The sequence below is a fragment of the Rhododendron vialii genome, chromosome 1a, assembly GCF_030253575.1.
Source record: "Rhododendron vialii isolate Sample 1 chromosome 1a, ASM3025357v1".
Taxonomy (NCBI): domain Eukaryota; kingdom Viridiplantae; phylum Streptophyta; class Magnoliopsida; order Ericales; family Ericaceae; genus Rhododendron; species Rhododendron vialii.
In genome coordinates this window covers 37,621,039-37,646,827 of record NC_080557.1, presented here as the reverse complement: position 1 = coordinate 37,646,827, position 25,789 = coordinate 37,621,039, and the positions used below count along the sequence as shown (strand labels likewise).

General features: G+C 39.2%; 1 protein-coding gene across 2 annotated transcripts; it reads right to left on the bottom strand.

The window, feature by feature from the left end:
• Nucleotides 1-1,655: 1,655 nt before the first annotated feature.
• Nucleotides 1,656-24,087, bottom strand: LOC131300036 (rho GTPase-activating protein 7-like). 2 transcript variants are annotated; one of them, XM_058325708.1, is made up of 22 exons: nt 23,620-24,087; nt 22,150-22,186; nt 20,879-20,955; nt 20,586-20,659; nt 20,433-20,511; nt 20,151-20,295; nt 19,876-19,995; nt 19,367-19,444; nt 18,400-18,455; nt 18,233-18,302; nt 17,158-17,245; nt 15,254-15,497; nt 13,721-13,930; nt 10,036-10,374; nt 8,943-8,992; nt 8,215-8,275; nt 8,037-8,120; nt 6,265-6,378; nt 5,996-6,165; nt 4,870-4,939; nt 2,710-2,916; nt 1,656-2,152 (listed from the first exon to the last, which is right to left on the bottom strand). In XM_058325708.1, the coding sequence occupies exons 1-22, from the start codon at nt 23,671-23,673 to the stop codon at nt 1,976-1,978; spliced, it is 2,604 nt and encodes an 867-aa protein (XP_058181691.1). In that variant the 5' UTR covers nt 23,674-24,087; the 3' UTR covers nt 1,656-1,975. The 2 variants fall into 2 exon arrangements, with proteins under 2 accessions (XP_058181691.1, XP_058181771.1); XM_058325788.1 differs by having other exon boundaries at nt 20,586-20,656; nt 23,620-24,027.
• Nucleotides 24,088-25,789: the final 1,702 nt, after the last annotated feature.

Genomic DNA, 25,789 nt, shown 5'->3' with positions numbered 1-25,789 from the left:
ATGAACTGTTCGTTTTATACGACTTGTTTATGTACTCATCGATGATCAATCAAGCAAGTTTTTTCTTTCCGGATGTTATTCTCAGCGGAAAGTATGCGATGAACGGTGCGGGGTTGGACCCAGAAAATTGAAGTTTGGATGGGTTTGGTGGACAATGGTATGGATGTGAGCTCAGCTAATCCCAAAAAGTCTTAGCTTCAAGTGGGTTAAAATTTCACTGACTTATTACTCCAGCAGCGAAGTCAGTGAAACTTGGACAGGTTTGTTATGTTTGGTGGCGGTGGCCATAGATAGTTGCCGAAGGGGGATCGACGGAAGTGCTGTTGACGAGCGAAGATGGGGTCACTGGAAGTTTTTGCCTACCGAAAGTGGTCGCCGGAAAAGGTGAGGGTGGCCGGAGGTAAGCCACTTTAGTGAGGGTCACAATTTTGAAACCAGCTGCATTTTATAAGGATAAAAAAATGTTGATAAGCATCCATTATTACGAATCAAAGTGGCTATCAAGAATTTACAAGGATCAAAAAATTAGATAAAACTTCGTTGGGAGTATTACATAAAGCATTCAACGGGGATAGATTTGGGTTGCAGCTGGGGGTGGCTTTGATCCAACATAATTGATTTCTATGCCCAACTATACTCAGGAATAAGAATGATATCACATTCCCTACCATTTCATCGTCCATTCCTTCAAACCAATTAACCAAACATAGCCTCACTCTAAGAAAACATATTATGAGCGGTCTGCAAACATTAACCCAGGTTCCTCAACAATCGCTGAATAAGAATCTCAACCAACAAAAAATTACTGTAGAAAATTCCATTCCATTACATCGTTGATTCCATCGAACCAAACATATCCTCTCTCTAAGAAAACATATAATCCAACGTGGCAAAGTGCAACGAGCTTTCTGCAAATATTGACCTTGACTTTCCTCTCTGTTCTAAATGGCGGCCGCCGAGGCCGCCGAGGCCGCCTAGGCGCCGCCTAGGCGCTTGGAGGTACCCTGCCGCCACGCCAATACCCCTTGGCGTTTGATTTGGAGCCCAGGGAGGTTTGGCGGTGTTTGGCGGCCGCCTAGGCGGCCTTGGCGGCCATGGCGGTCTCGGCGATTTGGCGCCCAGGGAGGTTTGGCGGCCGCCTAGGCGGTCTTGGCGGGCCTTGGCGGGGCTTGGCGGCATCATCAACGTCTTTGGAGGCCTTTGGCGGCCTAAAATGTATAGTATTAAACTAATGTAGATCAAGTTTTGCAAGGGTATGGAGGAGAAGAGTTAAAGAAAGGAGATGAACTTTTAACTTGGTATTAGGGATCTCCGATCTCGTTTATTTCTACTTATTGTCTTATTCAACTTATTTGCTAGTTGCTACTACTTAATTTCATTTGGGTTTGTACATTAAACTTTGCATTATGGTTATGTAGAACTTTGATCTTGTATTATGGATACATAGAATATAGTTTGATTGGATAATGGTTTGTTAAAAAAAAAAAAAAACGCCGAATTGCTTGGCGGCGCCTAGGCGGCTTGGCGCTTGGAGGTGGGTCTCTGCCCTACTAGCGCCAAGCGCCATTTAGAACATTGACTTTCCTCAAGAATCACTAAACAAGAGTCTCAACCAACACAAAACTAGGTTGAAAAAAAGACAACCACAGCAAAAAGGGAAGAATAGAGTAGAATTAATGGATTTCAAGGTAATAAAACATTCATTATTTCCAGAAGCTCCTTCGACAGTAGTCTGTACAGTCACCACCATGACACAAATCAATGGAAAGGAAAAAGGATAGGAAAACGTAGGGGGGGAAAAGAGAGAAAAAAACCTCCCATCAAGAACCAGTCAACTTCTCAATTACAGAAAGGAAAAAGAGGTGTAGGATGAAAAGGGGAAATATGTGCAAATGGGATTACAGGCCACAAATACTTTAGGCAATGATGCAAAGCATATACAAATTGGCAAAAAGTCAACACCTCAACTGGCTCATTACCGGTTAGTTCCATTTTTATAAGCAAAATCATGTGAATGTGCCGTCCTCGCGTTTAAATCAAGGTTGTGAAGTTGTTCCATCAGCTGAGAGCGTCGTTCCTTGAAGAAGTCGAGACGTGATGTTAATTCTACCAAAGTGGAAGATGCTGCTGTAGGGTGTCTAGGATAATTGACCTGCAACCATTGTGACATTCAGTATCTCATTCTAAAGAAACGTAGACAGTTTAGAGGCTACAACGACACGTGCACAAGTCAAATGGCTACTGACTGCATCATTTTTCCTCCTTTTCTTCCTTTCATGCTTACCAAGGCTGTGTTCAGATACTCGTTTGGGGAGTGTATTATGGAGTGAGAAGCTATATTTGCTTAAATACTACCCGTATTTCTTGTTATTTGGTAAATTCACCAACAGATCCATGATGACTCATGACAGCCTAATAGATGAACAGTAGAAAATAAAAAAGAAAAGCACGAATTGACCTCAAAAATGGTAACTGCTAAGTAACAGATGGAAACCTACAGTCACTTCAGGAATTTCCTACCAAATTATACCCTATATTTCACTGTCTTCTGGAAAAATCAGCCTCAATTCATTTCCACAGAGCAACTCTATTCAACTCTAAGAGGCGCTCAATGACAAAGAAAGGTCCACGACTCATCACTCTCCATATCGTTTTTTGGCAAACAAACAACTAATTCAGTGGCAGCCCAATAATTTTAATCAGTCTTACCTCTGACACTCTTGAAGTGGAAGGCATGGACAAAGAATCCACTCCACAAAGCTCATCCATGGATATATTTATGGATGCCTCAGTACCTCTAGAATCGCTAAAGATTGCTGAGTCTATGAATTGCTTCTTGGCAAGGTGTTTGCTACTGATACCAGAAGTCATCATTGGTCCTTTAATGTTCTTCAACTCTGCCCCAAATAAACTTTCCTGCAGCCAAATAGTCAGGTTAAATAAGGACAGATAAAGACATGTAAGCTGAAATATGTAAGAACCAGATAACTTGAAATTGTAGCCATCAAATTATTACACGGGGACGTCACTAACAAGGTATTACACAGGAAGAGAACTATACTAATGGCTCACTCAATGAGTGAATGTTGTTATTCTAGAACCATTTAATGAGTGTTGCTATATGTACCGACCACGGGGAGGGAAAACGTACCGACGGCCGCCGGCGGGCCGTCTCCGGCCACCGGACGGTCGATCCGAGCCGTTCAAAAATTCTAAAAAATAAAACCGAGGGGGTCAACGCGGGAATCAAGGGCATCCGAGGTGTTTAGGGTGCTTGATCAAAGCACCCTTTTTTCGTGTATATATGTGTGTGTACATATATACACGAAAAAAGGGTGCTTTGATCAAGCACCCTAAACACCTCGGATGCCCTTGATTCCCGCGTTGACCCCCTCGGTTTTATTTTTTAGAATTTTTGAACGGCTCGGATCGGCCGTCCGGTGGCCGGAGACGGCCCGCCGGCGGCCGTCGGTACGTTTTCTCTCCCCCAATGGTCGGTACTCATAGATTTTTCGCCATTTAATTACACCCATTTTAAAAAAAACACACAAAAGAAAGTTCAGGTGTAGACTTGTCAAAACAAGCAAAACAAGAGTCTAGATGTTGGGCATGAATTCAACTCAACAAATACTTTGCCCAAATAATAGGGGTCAGCTACATGAATCATGTCCAACCATTCAGCTCCAGCTAGAACGATGCTCTTAGTTATATGCAAAATAATGTTCATCAGTTAATAAAGTCGATAGCTGTTCTACCATCTCCTACCATTACGTAAAGGTGGTCTATCTTGCTAACTAGGAGAGTTAAATGTATTCACCATCCACGAGCAAACAATCCAAATCGATCCACCTCACTTTATCTTTAATAGTTTCTACCTCTACTATCTCCTAAATTTGTTCATTCAAAACCTTTATCTCTACCTTCGCCGAACTTCCACATCATCATCCCCTCTTGGCGAACATGTTTCTTGATTGCCCCATCAATACTATGAAGCATGTTGGTCCGTGATGGACACGAATTATAAAATTGAAAGGCAAGAGACATGGTCTGTATTAGAACTTGTCTCACATCGGTTAATTATCTCTTCCAAAACTAGTATATGAGCCTGGGTGGCCTCTCCACTCATAGCCAATTGGTTTTGAGTTGGATGCCTTACCAGAGTGGATGTAAATTTCCGCCAATATGAATGCAGCGATGACTCACTAGTCTAGAGATTCGAATATAATAACTTCTTAATGAATCAGAGCAACAGTTTACCAATCAGTTAAGATTCTGTATGCATGAAAGAAAGTGATAGGCATGCACCATCCAAACGTGGTCTTCACAAATTGTGCACTTTAAAAAATAATGAATTAAGATAAAATATAAATAATGCAAACTTTACAGGGATCAACTTGACCTGGGATTTCATGTAAAAATTACCTTACGTTAAAGACGGAAGCTATCAACGGCATCTGAAAGTTTTAAATAGAAGTTCAACTCAATGAATGGAGAACCTGCGGTCTGCCCAAGTGGTAAAGAATGCTAATGACTTAGTTCATGTTGGGAGCTCGACTACCCCTGCCCCCCTTAACATATATTGCGTAATATCTGTGCCTAAAACTGAAAAACAAAACCTCAATATCTGGATTAAGAAACTCAATGAATGGAGAAAGCAAGACCCGTGGGCAAAGGCAACCCTGTAATTGCCTATATTGAACTCTTTAGGAACTTAAATGTGGTACTTCATTATCGGAAGGGGAAGGTTTTTCATGAAAGACTAGAGAACCAACTGGTTACACAGTCAGCATTTTTCCCCAGTTGAAAATCCTATTCAACCACCTCAACAAACAAAGATACCAGACAATAGGTTAATTAGAACGGAAGTACCTCAGTTCTGTGTTTCCTTTCATGGTTAACAAACGCAGGGGTTGTATCAAAATCTTGCTGAAAATATTTCCTGCAAGCACAAAAAATTCAAAAAACATAAGAACAATCGCATCCAATTCCATGTTTTCCTTCTGTGTACATCATTATGTTAAGGAATCTACTATGTTCAACTTCACACTTGGGATATTACTCAGGCCCCGGTTTTTCTCCTTTTTTGGCTAAATACTAAAGCCTAACTTTATATCAGTTCAAACTTTCCAAAAGCAACTTCCAGTGAAATTTAGCAGCATAAAATGCATCTTAATAGTGGTGGTGGAGGTTTTTTCATTTGAAAAGAAGGAAAAGTGGGGACGGCTCTTAACCGGCATAAACAAAAGAATCCCGTGTTTTCTGCCATGAGAAACTATATTCACAAGGTTATTTGACTGAAATCTCGTAAGTTCCAGTTCACTAGGGCATGTTATATCTGACATATTTGAATAATGAGTAGAATTTAAGTAACTCGGCAACAAAGTGAGAAGTGAAAATATTCAAAATACTCACTTTGGAAACCAAAATATGCCTCAACATTTACTCGGTCACAATAGATATTTTCAAAAGTTCAATTCCTCACTACCATACGGCATAGTTAACTTATGACCCTAGCCAAAAAGTAAAAAAAGAGTAAACTATGACAACACATGCACTTGAGAAATCTTTCTTGTACGCTATGATCACAAAAACACAGCAAGATCCAGCACAAGGGAAGTAGTGCGCATTTACGACCCCACGCTGGTAAAACAAGCTGCATGCAAATTTTTATTTTTATTTTTATTTTTGGATAAATAACAAGTTGCAAGCAAATGAAGAAGTACCTAGAATCGTAGAAAAAAAATTACACTCTCAAACCACCAATCTTCCATGATTGCAACCAGTTCCTTAAGGAACCAATTGCAAAACTATTCGCCTTTCTTTTAATGGTAGCAAAATAAGATATTTGAGTGAAAAGAGAGCAAATAGTGTGTCAAGAATTTATTCGTATCTTTAAAAGGACCAATTGCACACTAAAAAATGGACTACGAGAACTGCAACACAGTACACTGTAGATGTGAAAGCTTAGACCAAAGGAAAGGATTTTGCGACGCACTGTTGAGCTTTATGGTTTTGTACATGTTGATAGTGATCACACAATTCAGAGGGAGAGCTGAACTGCAGCTGACGTTGCTGATTTAGTTGATGGTGGAGATCTGCAACTTTCTGCTTCAACCTGGCTACATCTGCTTCAGCAAAAGCAATCTCCTCAAGCTCAGCCCTTGTCTTCATATAAAGAGCAAACTTATGAGAATGTGATGCCAGAGCACCCACAACACAAATCAGAAAATAGGAAAAATGGACTCTGCTGTTAGCAATACAGACCTTTGAATCCATCCCATGAGAGCTCAAGAACTGTCCAGAAGACATGCTCAACCCAACCTCCAAAGCGGCACGAAGATCTCTCTCAGCTTGTAGCTGTTCTTGTAGTCTCGAAACCTATCATCAACAATCTAATGGAAGTTAATGAAGGCAAAAGACTAAAGTTACTGTCTCGACTCTCGAGTCCACTTGAATTATACCTACGTAACATATATAGCAGTATTGTAGCTTCGGTTTAAACTAGCAGCTGTTACCTAGGGATATTTGGATGTTCCAATTCTGATACGCATAAATTTGTTGGCGCCACAACCAAATTACTAGAGGCTGTTACGTACGGATATTTGGATGTTCCAGTTCTGATACGCATAAATTTGTTGGCGCCACAACCAAATTACTGGCATGTCGGCCTTTACAATTCCATATCAGCGTCGTATGACTTGTATCAGTCAGTATGATAAATGTACTCATTCTGCCAGGATACAAAACCCTCAGACTTGATCTAGATCACACTTGACATCTTTTTTCTTCCTTCCCAGCAGTGGCGGCTCTAGAAATTCTAAGAAGGGTGTTCAGAAATCTTTACTACCTCTAAAAACCACAACTATATATAAACAAAATAATTATCTATCAATATCAACAATGCCACTCAAAAACAGGAAAGTGTATACTCTCTCAGTCCCAAAAATTAGTCCACTACGAAAAGACATGCTATGGATCAAAAAGTAAAGTACATGCGTTAACAAGTTTTTGAATTTTTAGTACCAAATTAAATTATGTTTGTGCAAAGAAATTTGAAAACTTATGCATGGAAGTACTTTATTTTTTGTGCGAAAATTGCACATATGTAGTGGACTAACTTTTGGGGACGGAGGAGTAGGATATTACAATTGCTCTCGGCAAGTTTTCATATTTTGAAACCATTGCATAAAACCCTCATTATCAATGGTCAAACACATATCTCAATATAAGTAACCACGCAATTATTCATCCACTGATCTATCACTCGATTGTGCAGATTGCACTTTACTATATTCAATTGATTTATTGGCTGGTTTTTTGGGCTGGGTATTCAAATGTTTTTGGGTTGGGTGGTCAAATAATACTGGGTTCTGTGTTCAAGAAAGGGATAAACTAAAAATATTACATATATTCTTAAAGAAATTATTTTTTGGGGGTGTTCAAGTGACCACCTTGGTTATCATGCAGAGCCGCCTCTGCTTCCCAATGTGCAACAGTACATAGTTGGAATACATATATAGGTCATTCAGAACTTGAAACCTCTACACACAGAGCTTAACGTGTCATTCTTCTTCTAAAATAATTCAAATGTTGAACCAAACTACATCATCTCTAATTGTACGCAAAATATGTACACCATTTTAGCCTCAGAGACTCGAAGACGAGGAATTTTTTGAAAAATCCACTCTCTAAATGGGCATTGTTAGTTGCTAAAATGCAGTTTACAAACCATACGACATCTCGGAGTGTACACATCATACACATTGTAACTATCTCTTTTTGGAGAACACATATTCAGGTGTAGACAGTATGTTGAAAAGGAACAAACTCAAATTACATCATCACTTTTAGCTTAGGTTGATCTACCACAATCTTTAAATCATCAGTTATTGACTTTTTGTTTAAAACAACAATTGCGTTGATGCCCAAACGGAACATAAGGAGCAAAAGTTTGAAGTGGAAATGCAAATAAATAAGAGTCAATGGAGATAAAATCTATTCAAATATTGCCAAATTTAATGGGTAAGAGACTATACATCTTGTTCTAGTGCCAAGCGACGCTCATGCAATGCTTGCTTCCTTCTCTCTAAGCTAGCCTGTAAACTTGCATTTCCTCGAGCCTAAAATAGATTGGGAAACCAAATTTTATTAGTGAAGACAACAATTTTCCAGGAATCAGAAAAAGATATTCCTGCAGTGAATGTAAACTATTACCTCCTTTGCAATCCTTTGTCGCAAGTCATTTTTTGTGATCTCAAGCCTTTGAATAGCCAGTCTACAAACGTACCATCGGATTTAGTGCAGACATCAGATTACACCAAATCCATGAAAAAGACGAGCTCAAAATATTCTTTTGGAAATTCAAGAAGACACATATTCCAGCAATGAAATTGCACAATGAATCATGATGGATCAGATATCATGAAAGGTAGGGATATCTGAAAAATGATTTCGGTGATGATGAGCTTACATTCTGAAGCCAAACTATGAATGACACCCTACTCTTTCATTACACGATAACAAAATCAACCTAAAATATTTCCCTACGTCTTTCAGAACCTATTTGCATCTGCTCCTGCACCAGGTTCATCAACTGAGACAAAGGTAAATCCGTGATTCTTTTCACCATATCAGTATTACAGTTCATCATAATGAGGTAGAATAGTTCGTTCAACTGAGATCTGCGGAAGTGTATTATGTTCCAAAAGGAATTTGACAACCATCTATACCGTGAATCGAAAATGTAGTAGAATTTTGTTTCTCAGAAACAGGCAAGGGGACATAGAGGATCAATTCTAGAGTTTATACACCACACAAACAAGAAAAGCATATTTCATAGATGCCTTTACAGTATTCTATGCTGATTAATGAGCAACCAAAAGTAGTTTTTCTACCACTAAGTAAACAAAGGAAAAAGAAACAATACTGAATAAGATTCTTACTCTTCATCGCCAGACGAATCTACTGAATCCATTGAGGGAGTCTTTCTGGCCTGCAAATAAAGAAGGGTCAGAACAGACAGTGCCAGGTTTCCAACAATAGCTATTTTAAGAAGCAAAACCATAAAAACAAAAGAAAGCATCCCAAACTAAATTTACTGGACGAATGAAGCGAGCTGTATTGTACCTTCAATCCAACATTTACTTTTCTTTATTTGAAAGTACGTTAATCATTGCAAAGCATCCAATATAGTTGCACCAACATACATCTTCCAATCCTGTTATATTATGTAAGCCAAGGCGTTGCCAGTGGGAATTGTGAGCGCAAGACCTCCAGCTTACAGTTGATCACATCGACAACCTTAAACCACTGGGCAACCCTAATGGGTCTTCTGATCCAATTATAATATCACGAGATTCACTAAAAATGAAGTCAAAAGCATAATGCAATCCAATCACATCAACCTTCCCCCCACCCATCTCCTCCCCCTCCTCTCTCCGATTCTTCTATATGGATCTACAGTTCATTTTTATGTTTGTCTACTGACATCGTAACAAAGCACGTCAAACAGCTCTAGACTTGAATTGTATCAGATATCACTCAACCAATCCTTACTTTTTCTCCGTGACCCATAAGCTTCTCTTATACCATCTCCAACACATAATTTGTGTATGTAAGTGTCTGTAAGTATTGAAACAATCGAGTTACGCCAACCATCCAGGACTCGGATTGCAAAAGGGTGACGCTGTTCACCATTAAATGAGTCACGGGCGGGGACAATGCAAACTCACGACAAAAGCAGCTCAAATCACGCTACAAAGAGTGGTCCATGAAGATATGCAGAAGAGTGTGATGGTCAAAAGTTACTTCAAGGATATGGGCCAAAAACTGCGCATGAAGAGCAATATAAAAACCGGGAAAACATGAAAACAAAACCCCCCCAAAAAAACAGGATTATGCATGAAAACAAATGGACTGAATTTGTTTAGAGCTCAATATTCTACAGAAAGGGTAAAGCAGTAACAAATAGTTAACTGAAGCCACAGCCAGTATAAGATTTAAGATGCATTGACAGAAGAGAGACAAAAAACTCACGGTGCTTCTACCCCAAAAGGTTGACTGCTTAGCATTGAGAGTGGAGCTTTTATGTTCGTTCATTGACTTCTCAACACATGATTCTAATCCAACTACAGATTGAGGTAGAGCTTGATTCATGGAATACGGTACTTCCCCCATTGATAGATGATACTCACTGCCGGGTAGGACTCTAGAAACATCCATTTCATTTTTTCTTTGTTTCTGCTGGCCTTGTTGCTCAATTAATTGAATATTAGACTCTCTATGTGACAGAGAATCCACAGGCAGATTTGATTTTGAAGCTGAGTTGAAATTTTTCCTGGGTGATCCAACATCTGAATCGTCACCTCCAAAAGCCTGAATGGGAAAAAAAACACACACACACAATATGTAGATGTCAGTGAGGGATCTGGTTTAAATGGGTGAACTTGAAAAATATCGAATTTCAGTATTTTATGCCTTGTTCTTCACTTTTCAAAAAGAATTTTTCAAAAAATACCCCCTAGATTCCTCCTACTTCCAACATTTCTCTCTCTATCTCTCTCCACTTATTACCCCTACTATTTTTCAAAAAAAATTTCAAAACCCAAACCAAACACAGCATTAATTAGTAACCACATTTTTAATAACAAATTATCACATTGCTTGGATTCAAGCTGCCAGCAATATTCAATTGCACGGCTTTAAAGATTAGATACAATACGAGGGAATTTACCATCTCTTACCACGTGTACTTCTCCTGTTCTCCAGCAGTACACAAGGAATAAGGATGCTGTATACATCCATTGCACACCAAAGGAGAAAAAGAAAACTTCATCGAATATGTCTAGGTGATTCTTTTTAAAAAAACATCTTACTGATTGGGAAATCTAGGTGGATTATGGAAGTGTTCAAGTATTTGGCATCTTGGCAAATACAAAATTGTAGAATTGCCACCTAGCATGCTACCATGTTTTTCCATGGGAGTTTGGTTGAGTTAGTGCAGAATGTTAAGAGTCAGAAACAGGAAAAAGAACAAAATAAGATAAGTCTTCCAAGTATTGGGAAATGAATCACAAAACAAGAAATGTAGTAGGATTTAGGGGTATTGTTGTTATTTTAGTGTCTTTACTGTGTGTAGGGTTTTGAGTCTATAAATAGGTGTCTTGTGCCCTCATTAGTTAGTTTTTTTATGTATTGATAAAATAATATAGAGAGTTTTTACTCCTTGTATCCCATTTTGGGATTTATTCTCTTACGAATCTATCCCTTGATTTGGTTTGCATCATTTGGTATCAGAGCTTCTAGCTCGATCCTAGCCCTCCATCTCGTCGGAGACTTCACCGGAAACCTAACCTCGCCAGAACCCTGAAACGGCGCCGGAAAACCTCGCCGAAGCCCCTAATCCACTCAAAATCCACAGATCTACCCAACCCAAGACTCTAAACATCAATTTCGACCCTTAAAATCCACAGATCGACAGTTTTTGGAGCAGTTATCCCTATTTCGGACAACCAAAATCATTTTCGAAGCTCAACCCATACATTTCCAGCCATTTTGGTGCTCAACAGGGCTCGATCTGCTTGTTTCAGACTCTACCCAGCCTGTTCCAGCCCCTTTCAGTGCTCGTTTTGCTGTTTCAACACCGTTCCAGCAGTCAAAACAGTGATTCTTGCCCTGATTTGCCATTTTCAGACCTAGAATCCGTTTTTCGAGCCTACCAAACACCATTATGGCCCTTGAAATACACTCGTAGAGGTTCGTCTAGGGTCGTACAGGTTCGATTTGGTCCAAACTGGACTAAACAAGGTCGCAGTAAGGTTCAAAGGTGTGATTCAGGGTTCGAAACTTGCTCTACAGTACTTGAATCAAAGCGTTGTGCTTCGAATCAAGAATTGGGGTCTTCGATTGCCATTTTCGGAGCTTGATTGGTGATTTTTGAGCTCAACCTAGTGTTTCCAGCCTTGAAATCTCGATTCCAGGTTCGATTTGCTTTGGGTTTACCTTGTTTGCTTCGATTTGTTGCAGTCTATTGCTACTGGGTTTGATTTCGCTGAAGTTTTGGTGTATTTGCTGAGTTGACTGGGTTTGAGACTGAGTTGACTGCGATTGTGATTGAGTTGGCTGATTTTACCATTGGAATGACTCGTACATTTAGGGATAGAGTTAAAGGAAGAAGGGAAGGTGGAAGTAGAGGTAGAGGATTTTTGGTGAACAATGGTGAAGGATTGAACGTTATTCCACAATGTGGAAGGGAAAATGATTGCAATTCAAATGAAAATAGGAATGAGATTAAAGAGTAGAGTAAACAAGTTGCTACTTTGTATGATAAGGTGCAACTAATGTTATTGAAAAGAGAAGTTGCTACTTTAGAGAAAAAGTTGGAATGTTTGTTTCATTTAAGAATATTGATGGTTACTATGATTCCAAGTCTTATGAAAATCTCAAACCGGATGTGCCAGAGGTAGAGACGAGCCTCAACCCGGATGCATTAAGAAGGACGATGAGCAATGTTATTGTGATGAGTTCTCACATGATATTCCTATCTTTGATGAGCTCTCATGTGAAGAGCTTGGAGCTGATTTTAAAGATGGTGGTTTTGAAGTCCTTCCCGTCTTTGATGAGTTCCCAAATGAGGAACTTGGAAATGATCTTGAAGGTGACTCCATATTGGAGATTGGAGAAGATCTTAAGGTTGATAATGCCTACGAGGTTAGAAGAAATTTTGAAGATGATCTCATCTTTAAGAGTGGTGAACCGGAAGATGTTCCCATCTATGACGAGTTTGAAGAAGAGTATTGTGTTGACAATGAAGAGGGAACGCTTGTTAATTGATCAAGGAAAGCTTCCTTATGACTAGACAAGAAAGCAAGGAAGTGATAGAAGAAGTTTCTTATCACTGAAGATGGATGAAGTCGTTTTAGATCATCCACCAATGGTTGGAGATTTTGGAGAGCCAAAACTTGATGATTGCTTCCATTATTTGCCTTCCGAGTTGCACATGGTGCAAGGGGTGATCAAATTGGTTCCTTTTCCTAGTACACTCCATTCGGTATTACCAAAAGAGGGAAAAGATGATTTAGTACAGCTTGTTGACCCTTTGGGTTTTGTCTTCAAGCAAGCAAGTTTTGAACATTGTGTGGTGACTTTTCAACATGCTAAGCTGGATAGGTTTTGGCACGACTTGGGGGTGTTTATGATGAGCTACTACAAGTATATTTTGATTCACAAGAGACATGGTAAATGGGTGATCTCATTTCACAAAAGTATGGATGTTGTGGATGTACACAAACGGAAGCTCATATTGAAGATGGGTTACTGCATGAGGATGAAGTGGATCAAGGAAATGCAGCCACATGCCTACTTCGAAGCTGCATAATAAATACTTCTATAGTTCTATGTTTTCTTCATTTAGTTGTATCGTGTCTTGTCGTCCAACTTGAGGACAAGTTGTTTTCTTTAGAGGGGGTGTATGATGCAGTAGGATTTAGGGGTATTGTTGTCATTTTAGTGTCTTTAATGTGTGTAGGGTTTTGAGTCTATAATAGGTGTCTTGTGCCCTCATTGGTTAGTTTTTTTTGATGTATTGATAAAAGAATATAGAGAGCTTTTGCTCCTTGTATCCCATTTTGGGATTTATTCTCTTATGAATCTATCCCTTGATTTGGTTTGCATCAAAAAAACAGGAAACTAAAGATGGCACTTAAAGAGATAGAGAGAGAACCTTGTAGTCATAAAGATCACTGCCAGCACCGCTGCTTTCACTTAATTTCCCACTGAGTACACGATCATGATCATCATCTGTGTGTGGAATTACTTCCTCTTCTGCATTGTGGTAACCATTGTTCTTTAAATCCAAATTGTCGTCATCGGTTGAATCTGCACTCCCACTACGAGAATCAGCTGAAATAGAGCACCTATGCAGATTATCATCCTGAGAAAGGGAAAAAAAAATGCAATAATTAAGCACAACATTAGAAAGCAAAATGGGGCCTGGTTATATCTATCTATTGTTTAAAGAAAGCAAAACAGTATATTATGATTACTATCTATTCTTTAAAGAACGCAAAACAGTATACTATCTATTGTTTAAAGAAACAACAAATTGCTGATTTGGCATTTTTCATTGTAACTACAGAAGAGTGGCAAAAAAGAAAGCTGAAGAAATGAAATTTTCATTAACAAACTGGACAGAATTTAGAAACTAGAGTTGAGAAGGAAACCAAGTCACAGGAATAAATGACCTACACTGAAAACAGGTAAAAAAAAAAAAAAAAGAGTATTGGCTTTCATACTGAAAGTAAGATGGTGCCTGTTCAGTAGCATCATACATGTTATTGCCCCTTCGCTTGTGAAATAAACGCATTTGTTTCATTGTAATAGCTGTGTTCTTAAGCTTTTGGGACAAACATGATTTAGCATGCTATCAAAGCAAGACTTGGGGATGTTTCAGATAAAACTGTTTAAATCAGGGATTTCATGTTTGGTGCCCATTTGTTTGTGCAATAAGTGCACTTTGTTCCGTCGTAATGGATATGTTCTTAATCCCCTCTTATTGCTCCACGAGGTAGTGGTTGTCCCATGTGTGGGAGAGGGTAAAGAGTTTCTCCACTGTCACTGCCAGTACCACATCAACCACCAACTTCATTGAAACCCAACCACTGCTGATCCTCCAACCACCACAGATGCTGAATAAATACCCACTACTAAACATCTCACTCCACAAAAGCCTTGACGCATCTCATCTGTTAAAGAAAACACTTAACACCACTAAGAGTCTTCTGATGATGGATTCCATCCAAACCCCACACCTCATTGGAAAAGAAGATCGACCAAAATCCTAAATCAAGAAGCAGAAGCAAAACAGAAAATGGAACTCGAAATCCACAAGAACCAACAAATAGTATTGAAGAAGATAGAAGGCCTAATTGAAACCCTAGTGCACCAAAGGAAGCCGATTTCAAAGAGTCTGAACTCTCTAACCCTTATCAAAGCTGTGAAACGGAAAAATCAAAGTGGTGAAGAATTCAAAATTTGGAATCGCATAATCGAAGAAACCATAATCGTATAGAGTGAGGCATTACTCTCACAAAGTGAATTACTCTGAGTTTTATCTCAAATCAAATGGAACTGATGAGAAAATGGACACGTGCGTCCCGAGACCCATGACATACAAAATAACAACAAACCACAAAGCACGTGCTTAAACTAGTACCTTTAGTGAACAAATTAACAAATGGCATTCAGAACAACTTACATCAAAAATGTTCTCATACTCCTCCAAGAGGGTTGTGATTATTGCTTGAGCATTATTAGCAGCATTGGCAGCAGCAAGAAGCAGGGCAGAGTTGTCATCATTGACATCAAAATCGTTGTCTAACTCGCATTCACCAGCTAAAAGAGGGCGTAAGAGCAATGGCGCCATGCAAGCAGCAACAGCAGATGGAGTCATTCTATTCTCAGATGCGTGTTCAGATATGGTGTGCATCATCTTCAGAATTCTACGAAGGAATGAAGCAAAGTGATAAGCTTGACTTGCGCAGGAAAACACAGCAAAAAGAATTGTACAATCAACTGGACTTTCGCTTTAAAAGTAAATTAGCTTAGCTATTATTTAACGTCAAACAAGAATTCTCTTGCATCTGCCAGTAGCTGATGCAAGCAGAAATATCATAGGCATGATCTCAAAAGTGTTTTAGTTTCACTACATGTATATCAGTCAAAGACCCTTTCTAGTTTTCTATGAAAGAGTCCAATATGACTTTTGAGTGCTCCGTGGTAAGGTACAACTACCAGTTGTATTTAGAGGTCTCTATAAACAATTAGTCTTTCGTTTTATGAAATTATCTACCATTGAGATATTCTTTTCAACCCTTGTAGGGATCGATACAGCCCTTTGGGCTTGTTTTTTCATCTACATACCCAGCCATTGCAAACTGTTCTGCAGCATTAGTAGCGCAGTACAGATTCATGATCTTTCTTGTACCAACATATATAGCCAATCATTACCAACATCAATAAATTGTTAAATAACAAGCGCCTGCTGACCTTGCTTTGTACGATGTGCAAAAGGTACAACCAAAAAAAAGAACCACAATAAATCATAAAACATATCATTGACGGCAAAGGACTAATTATCTCAAAGCAATGAGTTAAAGTGGCTGAAGTACACGATATACCATAATATTTCAGCAAAATCACCTTTGTCACGGACGAGACCTCTTTGTCCATATGTCCTTGTAATTTCATCCTCACCCTCACACAAAAAATTCTAACCGAAAAACACTAACTCTTCTACGAGCCTATGATTGGAGTGGAAACAAGGAGACAGCAGAGGTAAAGACCACAAGGATGTCATGGTGTAAGAAGAGCTTTGTTTCGTGGATTTCAATGGACAAATACATTGAATCCCATAAGATTTTCATAGTAGGGTTGAGCTTCCATAAGGATGCACATTATGGTCATATATTCTACTCTTCAGACTCCATCACAGATCCACCCTTAAAAAAAGACACCTAAAAAAAGACATAATCGGGCTTAAGTCAGCCTACAATATGAGTGTGGTAGGCTTAAGGTATCAAAAGGGTCTAGTGTAAGGTCTCTAAGAGGCCTACTGACATTTCCAAGCGGAAAGAAAAATTCTTCATTATCAAAGCTTTTAAAGAGTTGCCTCTCCCTCCTGGGAGGTTCATATCAGTTATGTTGATTATTTCCCATGACAGTTCACAAGATATCTTACAACAAGAACATTGTCGTCAATTTCAGTACCAAACTTCTTTCAAGTTTTTTGTTTGCTTCCTTATAGATTGAGGGATCATGTCCCTTCTATTTGCGTACGCCATTTTCATAATTACAAAACTTCAAAAATATCTATGTATGTCCATTCTTGTGTATATAACAGTACAGAACTTATTCAAACTGATTCCCTTGATAACATAATAAAATAATTACAGAACACAAATACTATCTATATTCACCAGCAGTAAAAGAACCAGTTTGTACAAAGTGGAGATTGTTTGGCAAAATGTAATGCGGTTAATAACTAGGAAAAGCAGGGGATAAAATGGTAATAGAAATTATCATTAAAAAGGCTAGAAGTTGCCATTGATGAGAGAGAGAGAGAGAGAGAGAGAGAGAGAGAGAGAGAGAGAGAGAGATTACCTCTGTAATAACCGCCTGTTTGGTTCAGGAAATGTCTCCAATATCACAGAACGCATGGAATTCACACCAACTTCCTTCCGATCCATTTCTTTCCAGACAAAAGCAAAGCAAAGAGATTAATATATAAGTGATGTAACATTAAGAACAAGAAACACGAGGCTAACAAACATAACCGATAGTTTCAACAAATCAGTTAAAAGACTGAATTTGTAGGACCTAAACACACGTCCAAACAACAGTTCAACAGAACTTCTAGCACCAGTTCTATACCCAGAGGAACCTACAACTGCATACGCCCCATAATTACAATTATACCACTTCGGCTTATTATACCCCTTATAAGTTGTTGATTGCAGGTTGTCACAAATCTCTGCATCACTAAATTGGACTCAAATTCAACCCAAAATCAAGATAAACAGGGCCTAAATAAGTTCAATTGATTTTGTTTACCCCTTTTCTTGTCACCTATTACTTATCATGCTCCACATTGCAATGTATAAATTGGATGATTTCATTTTCTTCTTACGGAATAAAACATGAGATCATGTAAGATATGAGGGAAGGTCTCGTCAAGCATGACAAATGCGGGATGGATAAGATTGCCCTGTCAGAACAGCGTCAATCCTCTGTTTCATATGGATCACAGCAGTTCTCTTTATAGCGACACCTTTTTGCTTCAAGTGAAGGTTCTCAAGATCTATTTTCGTTCAGAAAAACGTGTAGCTACCAACAAAATTTGAAATCTCAAACTAGAGCACAAAGGCAATAACATTTTTGAGGAAAATATGCACAAAGCAAAGCAAATATGAGCTATCATTAGACTAATTTACCTAGTTTTCGAAACCAAAGACAACCAGTTGATAAACATTCCCAACCAAAAACTTGATTGGCACATACGAGACAAAGAAAAACCTAGGATCATGCATAACAAAAATGAAGATTCACCATGAGAATCTCCACAAAACTTCAAGAGGAAGGCAACAGGTGACAACATAAATCTATAAACAACAATTAAATCCATCCAATGATCATCCTCATAGCCAACAGATTTTTCACATATATTGACAGAACATACTATATGCCTCCAGTAATGCAGTGCAGCAGGATGCAGGAACTGGAGAGGAGGGTAGCTCCCGTAGAACATGCTGCAGGTGTAATAGCTCAAGTGAATACTAATCGCATAGCCTCAGAGGAAAGAAACAATTTGATGTGGAAAAGTTGCTCCATGTACCAAAAAAGTACCTTAACACAATCCCCAACAACATGAGCATCTTCATCAGGATCGAATTCATTCTTGCCTATAAAACAATGAGAGATCAACTCACTTTTTGAAGCATGTACAAAATAAACAAATCATAACAGCACCATTGACGAAAATGACACCTGATCATGTCTACTTAGTTATCAAGCACGTTCATCAATTATTCCTCTAAATGAAGTGACATACAGAGATCACACAATAAGAAGAGCAGAGCAACTACAATGGAAAAAGGAGCTGTACCCAGTCTCCCCACGTCTACAGAATAGAGAGCAGAGAAAAAGTGGGTGGGACCTCGCTGAAAAATGAAATGCAATTGTGGTGGTCTGAACCGAATTGGGCCTGTGGTTGGCCCACAAAAGGGAAGCGGGCAGAGCCAGAGTTTGGGCCCTCCTGGCTAGCCCCGCATACGTTGCCCAAGCTGAGACCTAGTATGGCAAAGAGGAAGGGTGAACGGAGGTAGGCCGGACCAAGGGGTCCGACTCACCGGTTTACGGTCCGACTCACTGGCCCAGTGTCCGAGCCTTCGGGTTGGGCTTGTGGGCCGGTAGGGTCGGTTTGCCCCATGAGGAGGCCACATGGAGGTTCCTCTTGTTGTTTCTCGAGAGGCCTGGAATGTTGAGGAAGGAAGGCGGTTACTTGTGACGTCATGGGCATGTGCCGTGTGTCACAATCGTTCCTAGCTTTGGAGAGCAAGTACGTTGGCCTATATAAGTGGAGGGATAAACCCTAGAGAAGGTACGCAACCCTACATCACTCTGAAAGTACTCTCTCTCTCTCTCCTGTATTCTAACTTGCTCGTCGGAGGGGTGAGAGGCGGCCAACTGCCTCACGCCTTGGTGCAGGTTCACGGTGGAGCAAAGGAGGGGCAATCCAGAGAAGCAGTGAAGAGAAGCCACCACCCACAGCTATAGCAAACAAATTTTGCATTTTGAGAGGAGAAAAGGCAACCTTGTTCATACTCTTGAACTCTGCGGTCTACCTCCTCAACATCTGCACACTGTCTCAAAATTCCCTCTACTTTAACTCCTGTTGGAAAGACAAGAATTGTTAAGATCAAATCGCATCAAGGAAAGTACAAAGGTAAACATCGCATCTATCTAAATTTTCATCTGTAACCTTATTAGCTGGTCTCCCAGTTTCCCTTTCATAGTACCACTAAGGAAATAAGGCTTCACAATCAGACATTGTGAGACCACGACAATGAAAACATGCCGAAATGATGGTACAATGAACTCCTTGCTATTTGGAAATCATGTAAAACTTGATACAGATGATAAAAATGAAAAGGCAAATACAATATTAAAAACTAACAAGAAAAAAGGGGGGCAAAAAAACAAAGCAAAATAAACACCAGAAATCAGAGTAGGCCTCTGTTAACAGTCCAGGATTCACAAAATGTTGCAGGTGCAAATGATAGTGTAACAAAGTATCGCAATAACAATTGACATGTAACTTACCATACTTCTCAAGAAATCGGAGAGCTTTCTCAAGGAAGGATGGGCCTCCCTCTATGTCTTCTAGTGCTAGCAAAATTGGTCGCCCAACCACCATTGACTTCACAGGACGTTTATCCCTCCCTGGTGTAAATATTTAAGATCTAAGGAAATAAGTATAAAATGAGTTCACCAGTTATATAAATCTTCTTAAGATAATAGTACAAAATATCTGACCCAAAATCAACTTAAGCAAACAACCAAAACAAATTGTGGTGCACTACTAATGGTGTACAAACATTGGTGGAAAGACCCTTCAATTGTATCATCAGCGTCATTGCGGAAAATTCCATTGTGTCCCATCACAAGGGCAGCACTTGGTGCTTCTTCAAGAGCATGCTCTAGGGCAGTTTTCCATTCATACAAGTCCTCTGATGTCTCCGCCTAAATTAAGAGAAGTAAGAAAGTAGGCCTAACAATCAAAAATACCGGATATAAGGAAATTGAAAAGTAAGACAGAGTTTTGCTCTGCGTTCAAAGAGGGGACGTGAGAGAGAGAGAACCACTGTTCAATAAAGCACCTTAAGGGTAAATGCCCGTCCATCTCGTCCATCAGGAAAGAGTACAGTTAAAAGCTTTTTATCTTCTCTAACAACAACACTACAGTATAAAAAGAAAAGTTAAGATTTGCATTGAGACAGCATTTTTTAAAGAGAAGACAAGAATATGCATACCTCCCTGAATTGTTCAAGTCAATACCCCCCAAAGTTAGATTTACTTCACCGCCTTTCTGGGGAAGTGCACTCTGCTTGAAAAGAACAATAAAAAATCATAGCATAAGACACTTGTATCTAGAGTCTCAACAATGTACAGAGTCAGGTATGAGTGTTCCTGGGGAAGCACAGTGACACCGAGTTTGCCACTGTTATAATATTCCACTTGACATCTGTTCCTAAGTGAAGAATGGTTGCAAGGTTAACCAGTAACAGAATGGAATAATGAAACAGAAACAAAGACCTGTACTCACGGGGTCATTTTTAAGAAAAACCAATGAAGTTCGTGTAAGGATAAACCAACGCTTCTTCCAAGATGTCCAACCTAACCCTGTAGAAGCATAAGGAGACTAATTCATGCCGCATATGAGAACTTTAACAGATCGGCAGACATCAAAACGGTGGCATATACTCATTAACAACATAGAATAGGGCCACATATTAGTGAGCTTAATCTACTAGATTGACCTATTTTCCCTCCTATGTATTTTTTGAATGGGCTGATTAGCATTACGCAAACCCGCGCCACAACAGGGGTGGATAGCACTTGCCCCTTTCTGACCACAACCCTGATATGATGAATGTGAACATGGTAACCCGACAAAAAAGCGTACTGAGAAAATTATCTCTCCAAGTTTGTCCTCTGGAATTCAATATTGACCAAAATAACAGTTTGACTAAAAGTTGAGAGAGAACTGCGTTCAATTGTTCAACATCAGGTGCCGAAGCCTTGACTTACTCAACACTTGTGGCTGGTATTGGTTGCGAGAATACAAAGTTTACCTGCAAGGTGGGCCCAAAGGGGACCTACCTTGGAGGGTTCCTCACTCAAAAAAAAAAAAAAAAAGAAAAGAAAAAGAAGGTTGTGTTAAACTAAAAGTCTCCAACATTGATTCACCAAAAAGTCAATACTCCTAAAGATTCAATAAGTCAATAGTCCTGTAGATCAAGTGACCAAAACCTAGATCATTCACCTACACAGACCACCTAGAAATTCTGAACTTGCAAGCATCATCTGCCCCTAACTACAGAGATGATGAAACAGACAGACTATGATTTTGACACATGGCAGAAATCGAACAAGAACAAGTGGATAAATCTACATCTAAAGAGTTCTCAGAAGAACCGAAGATACAATCTAAGAGGCAACAACATTCATGAGCCATTGCCATGTTTAATGTTGGGTATTTGTATCGCCATTAAAAATTATGTCCCAAGACAATAGAGTCTGTAGAGCATGAGTCCGCACGACAATATCAAGGACAGGAGTAAGGGTGTCCAAACATCATACTAGACATACTTGTCAGGCTTCATGTAACGATTCACACATGTTTAGCGGTTCAATTTCAACGGACCCTGTAAGTGGTAAGCCAATCTATGTACAACAACGGTTCATGCGGGAAAACATAAACCATGTGTGCAAATAACTTATACAACTAATACAACAACACTGAGCATGCCATGTTATAACAAACTTAAAGACTCCAGCAAGTAAAAAGTAAGAGAAAATAATAAGCCTGCTGACCTTTTGAAGATATGAAAAGTGGCCCGCTCTTGAAAACCTGTCAATCGTAGAAGCATGGGACAAGAGTACAAAACATATCAAGGAAGATACTTGCAGATAGAGTACTTCCAAGAAATTTTAAGAACACAATTACAGGGGTAAAAAGCCTTCAATAGACAGCTTATATTTCAGGGGATGTGGAAGAGACAACAAGCAGACTGAGCTCCCCTGAAGTTCGATTAAGCATCCAACGTTTATATTTATTCGTTTGTCTTCTCATTTGTCTCTGGATCCACTAACAAAACAAGTTTTTCCTCTTTTATCCATTTAACTCTAGGCCAACGTTAGAGCAGAAATCCCAGCATTTGACCCACTTAAAGCTGTATGAATTGCTGGACAATTTAGCTTATGAATATTTTAGCTGAAAATCAAAGTTTAGTCTAATTCTTGTAAATTTCTAGATTAGTAATTTGCAGTTTGCAAGCCGTGAAAAAAATAAATGGAACTCCAGAGTACTGTACGGATACTCAATTCTAGAAAGCAGAAAGCATATCTAACAACCTCCAATAGAACTGGCGACTTGAATCTGAAAAGCTCTTAGACTCTATAAATTTGAACAAGGACATCAAACTGTACTCAAAATTCATGTTAAATTGGATTTTTAAACTTCTAAAAATATGGCAACAAAAATATATACTCCTTCATCTTGCTTCAAAATGATGTACAGTCCTAGAGAGTTGCCACAAAATGCAATTCAGTTTAAGTCCTACATACCATGTAAGATCCTAATACATAATATACATTGCATCTTCTAGTGGTATGTTTTAATGAACAGTGAAGTTCCCCACACATTTGACCAAAATAATTAGAGAAAAACAACCAACATCGCTATCAATCCTTCGATAAAAAAGATAAATGCTTTTCATCATTGAAGAACCTATTAATTACCTCCCAAAAATTAAAAAGATAAAAATATGTTACTTAAAACGATAAAAGGATGGTACTCCCTCTGTCAGATAGTCCACCACGAAAAATTGGGACCTTTAATTTGGCGTCAAGAAATTAAGAAATTTAAAAATTTATAAACAGAATTAGTTTATCTTTCTATTCGAAAATCATACATCTTCTCGTAGTCGTGGTGGTCCAGGTGGACTATCTTTGTGGACTGAGGGAGTACAATATTTTAGTTATCAAAAAATTAGAGTACAATTCTACTTTCATAGGACTTTTGCAATTATATTTGTTCACTAAAAGTATCTGCTTATGCATTAACTTTAGGCCGAACTCATTCATGAAAACTAATTTCTAAGTTCTAGCATGCACATTACCACTCAAAATTAGAGTCATGCATCCGTCCACGACTGAACCTAATAGTGCAACATCATTCGTCTGAACAGAACCAAAAAAAAAACTTTCCTACTCTCATTCATCTATTTTATCAGCAATCAAACAGAGATTAGGCCCAAGAAAACAAAGTAATGTACAACGAACCGTGTTTGAAGTCCCGAGCCTCGGGCGCTCAAACGTCGACAGCGAAACCGACATTTCGACAAAAAAAACAATAAACAGCACCGAAACGGTTACCAATCCAAATGGAATTGCGCTAAGCGTTTCAACCAGAATCAGCCGCAGTTGATCGAACCCGGCTGGGAGAGCGAAGTCGGCGAATCTGGTGGGGAGGCTGTGGAGAACTAGCTAGGGTATGGGATTGAGTTAATGGGGGGAGGAGTGTGGTGCCGCTCTCTCTCTAAACTCTCGTGCTCTCTCTCTCTCTCTCTCTCTCTCTCTCGAGGAGTAGGTGAGAAGCCAAAGAAGAACATTACTTACAAAATATATATTACCGTATAAACTACGACAACCACTGTTTCCCTCTACCTAATCCATCATCAAAAGCAAAATAGAGAGAGAGAGAGAGAGAGAGAGAGAGAGAGAGAGAGAGAGAGAGAGTGAGTAGGGGTCAAGGTTTGGTCCTTCGGAGAGAGAGAGAGAGTGAGTAGGGGTCAAGGTTTGGTCCTTCGGCGGTAAGCTTTTGGTCCCGATTTCCATGTGGTCGTTGGCACGTAGGACGGGAGGAGTCTTCTTCATCGAAGTACGATATAGAGTTTTCTTGTAGTAGTGGGTTTTAAGGATATTTGTCCTAAATATAATTACTAAAAATGATGTGTCATACTGTTTTTACTAGGATTGAACCCGTGAGTAATCGAAAAACAGAAAGTCCAGGTACACACCGCATTCCGTCCGCCACGTGTATTGGGGTCTACTTCAGGTTCAAAAAAATACAGAAAATTATTTATAAATTTAAAAATACAGTAATTTTTTGTGAAGCGCCGTAAAAAAAATAGCTACAACGAATATGTATGTTTTTTTTTTGAATTCGTACAGGCAAAACTGATATACGAATTCAGAAAAACATACCTACCGATATCCGACGAACTAATTTTGTACAGAGCCTCATAAAAATATTATTTTAAAATTTATGAATATTTTCTTGTATTATTTGGGGCCCAGAGTGGGCCCCAATAGGCGTGCGGTAGACGGTCACCGCATGTGCGATGCTGTGGTCGTAGTGCTTCTAAACAAAAAATGATTTCACATTTTTTTTCAAAGAAAATACACATGTTCGTAAGTTAATGGCAATAGTCAAGTTGTTTGCACTTAGGCTACATTTTTAAATAGAAACTAGACATTTCCTAGTTTTATTCGAAAGTTTATTGAGCAAAGCTTTGCTAATGATACCGTTGTCATCGGAAAAAACCACGATTTGCTCATACGAGCTAAATAGGTCATTGTTCAAGCTCGATTTGAATTTTACAAGCTTGAAGAAAAAATGTCGAACAAATGATGTTCTAATTAGGTGAGTCCATCGAAAACAAGTTCTGATTGAGCCGGTAACGATCTGAGGTCAAGTAGTAGCTTACAATTTTTTACTACTCCCTCCAAATTTGTCAAGGCAAGTAATGAATTATTCCAGTCTAATAAACGCAAAAAAAAATTTAATAATGACAAAACAAGAAAAACCTAGGCCCATTCATGTTAATGCCTGATGGGCAGCCCTTGCATCAGAGTGAAATTATTTGTAATCCAATCCGTAGCAGTAGATGAATGCATTTGTTACACTAGTAGTTCAAATTCATGCATCTCTGTGGTGCTGACTTTCTCCAGTTGAATCCTCTTAAATGGTGGCTAGGTTGGTGTATCTTGAGCGTGGTTGAGACCTACACACTTAACACCCGTGTTAGTGTCCAAACTCGAATCGTGGGGAGTCTGAGATAGGCACTCAGACGGTCAAGTTAGAAAGAGGGAAAAAAGCTTTTTAGGTTGTATTTAGGGTTTTGAAGAGAATCAAATCACCTTCTTCTGAAGGTGGAATACTCCTTTTATAGGCAAAGGTAACTTGGAGCCCAACCCACGCGTATACACCACACGCTTGGTGATTGGTTCCCACTTAGTTTGCTAAATCAGGCCTGCAATCAAAGGCTTGTCACGAGCTCCGCAATTCGTTCGTTCAATAGGGGAAATGGTGTCACGCCACCTGTCACACCTACCCGACTCTACCTGACTTCCTCTCCAAGTCAAGGAGCAAGGGTGGCTCGATGGTTGACAGTTTTGCCGATCGATATAGCCCGGTTGTGTTCGGTGTTCGGGCTTTTGTAGAGCTACT